The sequence below is a fragment of the Gossypium hirsutum genome, chromosome A03 (assembly GCF_007990345.1).
Source record: "Gossypium hirsutum isolate 1008001.06 chromosome A03, Gossypium_hirsutum_v2.1, whole genome shotgun sequence".
NCBI classification, from domain to species: Eukaryota; Viridiplantae; Streptophyta; class Magnoliopsida; order Malvales; family Malvaceae; genus Gossypium; species Gossypium hirsutum.
The window spans coordinates 90,499,195-90,502,739 of NC_053426.1; the positions used below are offsets into that span (position 1 = coordinate 90,499,195).

At 39.2% G+C, this 3,545-nt stretch overlaps 1 protein-coding gene across 1 annotated transcript; it reads right to left on the minus strand.

Moving 5' to 3' along the window:
- Positions 1–1,500: 1,500 nt before the first annotated feature.
- On the minus strand, positions 1,501–1,959 carry LOC107887654 (uncharacterized mitochondrial protein AtMg00810-like). The gene has a single exon (XM_016811898.1). The coding sequence runs from the start codon at positions 1,957–1,959 to the stop codon at positions 1,501–1,503; it is 459 nt and encodes a 152-aa protein (XP_016667387.1).
- Between the last annotated feature and the right edge of the window lie 1,586 nt (positions 1,960–3,545).

The window sequence follows — 3,545 nt, forward strand, 5'->3', positions numbered from 1 at the left end:
GCTGTTGCATATGTTCTTGAGGCTAAAGTTGAAGTTTATGAGTTTGGTTGTCTCCAATGTCATGTCCTACCTGACTTGACATGTGAACTTCATCTACTGTATTTCCTTCTCCATTTTCTTCAGGAGTCTTAATATCATCGTCCTTAAATAAATCAGGAATATACCTGAACATTTTGTCCAACTTTCCTTCCTTTTTAGGATCAATGCCTGCAATTATAAATTTCTAAGCTTCGAGCATAATCTATACATAAAGTAAAAAATTAAGAAAGAAAAATAGCACTTATAAGTATCAACGTACCTTTATCTCAAACTCAAGTTCATCAATAATTGGCGTCTATCCAGTAGTGGTTCGGTTCGAAAAAATTATTTTAAGAAATCCATAATCTGCATCACACAAAGTCTATGGCAATTTCTAAACACCTGGTTTGACCTCACCTATATTTGCTTCCAAATCGAGTACTGCATCACGATCGATGAATCAAATTGCATGAATGAGGGGCCAACAAATAGATGATCAGTTCTTTTCCTCTTGTATATACTGGGGTTTGGGGCCTCTAAGGAAATTGGTGATGCATGTATGTTAGGGATTTCGTAGTGTATTATACCCGGATAAAGAATGAAGGAAAAATGCTTGGAGTTCAAGCTTTGAGATTCTACCAGGAATGGAGAACAGAATTTTGAAGGCAAAGAAAGATGGAGCATATGGAAAGAAAATATGATGATTTCATTCATTAGAAACTTTGGCTCAAAGCCATTACATATACCAGACATTGGCTAGTCAAAAATCAACAAATTCATCACCTAAATACTACCTAACTCCACTAGTTACATAGGGACTAGGTGATTTTGCTTGCACATTTGAACAAAGCTGGTAACCAGCTCTTTGACCATCAAGTTACATCAATTTGTCATCCAAACATAATTCAAAATGAACCAAATTACAAAAACATTGTTAAAATGTATCAAAATGAAACTAAGACAAAACAGTAGCATTAACATCTTCATTGCACGTACTTTACCCGGACAATTTATGTGGATGCATTCTTACGTGCATGAATCTGCATGAGCTGCATGTCCATCTTTGTTGCTGCATATGTTACATGGGAACTAACTTCAACACTCCTCCTTAACTTCCATGCTTGTAACACCTAGCTACTTTATCAATTTTATAAATCTTGACACACCAAGGGCCTTTGTGAAGATATCAGCAACCTGTTCTTATGAATTGCAATGAATCAGCTCCACCTCTCGAGCTTGTTCCATCTCCCTTATCACATATTACTTGATGCTGAAGTGCTTCGTTCTACCATGGAAGACAGGATTCTTTGCAATTGCAACAGCAGACTTATTATCACAAAAGATCTTTGTTGCCTCCCTTTGATGTAGGTTAAGATCAGCTAGAATATTTCTCAGCCATATAGCTTGATTTACAGCATTGGCAGTTGCAACATATTCAGCTTCTACTGTTGATTGAGCCACCATTGATTGTTTCCTTGAGCTCTAACAAAACATGGTTGAGCCAAGGGTAAAAGCATATCCAGAGGTGCTTTTCATATCATCACTTAAACCAGCCCAGTCACTATCTATGTATCCAACAAGCTTCAAACTTTCAGCCTTGTTAAATAGCATCCCATGGCTTAAAGTACCCTTAACATATCTAAGCACTCGTTTGGCAGCTTGAAAGTTCTTCTCATTGCAACAATGCATGAATCTTGAGAGCAAACTGACAGCAAACATAATGTTTGGCCTAGTAGCAGTTAAATATAGCAAACAACCAGCTAGGCTCCTGTAAGTAGACTCATTGACTGGTTCATGATCTTCTTGGTTTGACAGCTTCATTCCAACAGCAATAGGAGTGCTTGTTGGCTTACAATTCTCCATTGAGAACTTAGACAAAACCTTCAAGGCAAATGTTCTCTGTCCCAAGAAGATTTTTCCTTCTGCTTGGCGCACCTCCATTTTCAAAAAGTATGTCATTAGCCTCAAGTCAGACATTTCAAACATGTCCTTCATTTTGGCTTTGAATTCAGCCAACATGTGTTGATCTCATCCAGTTACCAAAAGGTTATCGATATAGAGGGATACAATAAGCAGTATTTCAGCTTCATTTTTCTTGACATATAATGTTGGCTCACTAACATTTCTGTTAAATCCCAAACCGACCAAGTAACTGTCAATTCTAGCATACCAGGCTCTAGGAGCCTGTTTCAGGCCATATAATGCCTTCTTAAGCTTGTACACCATTTTTTCTTTTCCAGACACAACAAAGCCTTGAGGCTGATCAATGTAGATCTCTTCTTCAAGGAAGCCATTTAGGAATGCAGACTTCACATCAAGCTGGTAGATTTTCCACTCCATCTGAGCTGCCAAGGCAACCAGTAACCTGATGGTGTCTAACCTGGCTACTGGTGCAAATGTTTCCAGGTAGTCCAGGCCATATTTCTGGCTGAATCCTTTGACTACAAGCCTGGCCTTCAGTTTGTTCAAACTTCTAACAGCATTTTGCTTGGCTCTATAGACCCACTTTACTCCAATAACCTTCTTCTTAGCTGGTCTAGGAACCAATTCCATGCCTGGTTCTTCTCAATCATGGCAATTTCATCAGCCATAGCCTGTTTTCATCCTTTATCAGCTTCAACTTCTTCAAAATTGCATGGTTCTTCTTGTGCAACATGAGCCCTCTTATAAATATCAACCAAGGTCCTTGTACCCCTGACTGGTTCATCATCAACATCCATGTCTGGATCATTTTTATCAGATTCAAACTGATCTGTCATAAGTTCTTCAAAAATGGCTTCAGGTTCATTTCTTTCCCAATTCTAGCATCATTTTTCATCAAAGATCGCATCTCTGCTTACTTGAAGTTTATTTGTTAAGGGGTCCAAAATCTTGTAGCCCTTCTTGACTGTACTATACCCGGCTAAAATACCAGGAAGAGCTCTTTTGGACAACTTATCCCTCTTTACAGCTGGTATTTGGCTGTAACATAGGCAACCAAAGACTTTCATATGAGCCAATGATGGCTTGAACCCGAACCAGGCTTCAAATGGAGTCTTGTGCTCAAGTGCTTTAGTTGGCAGTCTATTTTGGATATAAATAGTAGTGTTGACATAGCATCTGGCCTAAACCAGCATCTGGTCTCTGGATGATTAGGCCTTTTACAAAATCTGCAGAGTCGATCTCTTCCTCTTGCAACATCAAGCTTAGGCCTGTTTTTCTAGTTCTTCTTGCCTTTGTAGGTTGAGGAACTTGAAGCAGACTTGGTCTTAGCTTGGAAAGCACCCTATTGGTGCTCCTCCATCCTGCTAGCTCTCCTTTGCTCCTGAGCATAGAGGGCATTAATGAGCTCAGTTAAGGAGATGCTTGCTAGGTCTCTTGAATCCTCTAAGGAGGATATTTTTGCTTCATACCTTTCTGGTAAGGTAGAGAGCACTTTCTCCACAAATTGCTCACCAAAGAGCCTTATGCTGTTAACTACAACCATGATTCTGTCAGAATACTTCTTGACAGTTTCTTCTTCCTTCATTTTCAAGTTCCCGAACTCC

Coding starts and splice junctions, on each gene's coding strand:
- LOC107887654 (XM_016811898.1), bottom strand. CDS start 1,959: ATGGAGGTGCGCCAAGCAGAAGGAAAAATCTTCTTGGGACAGAGAACA.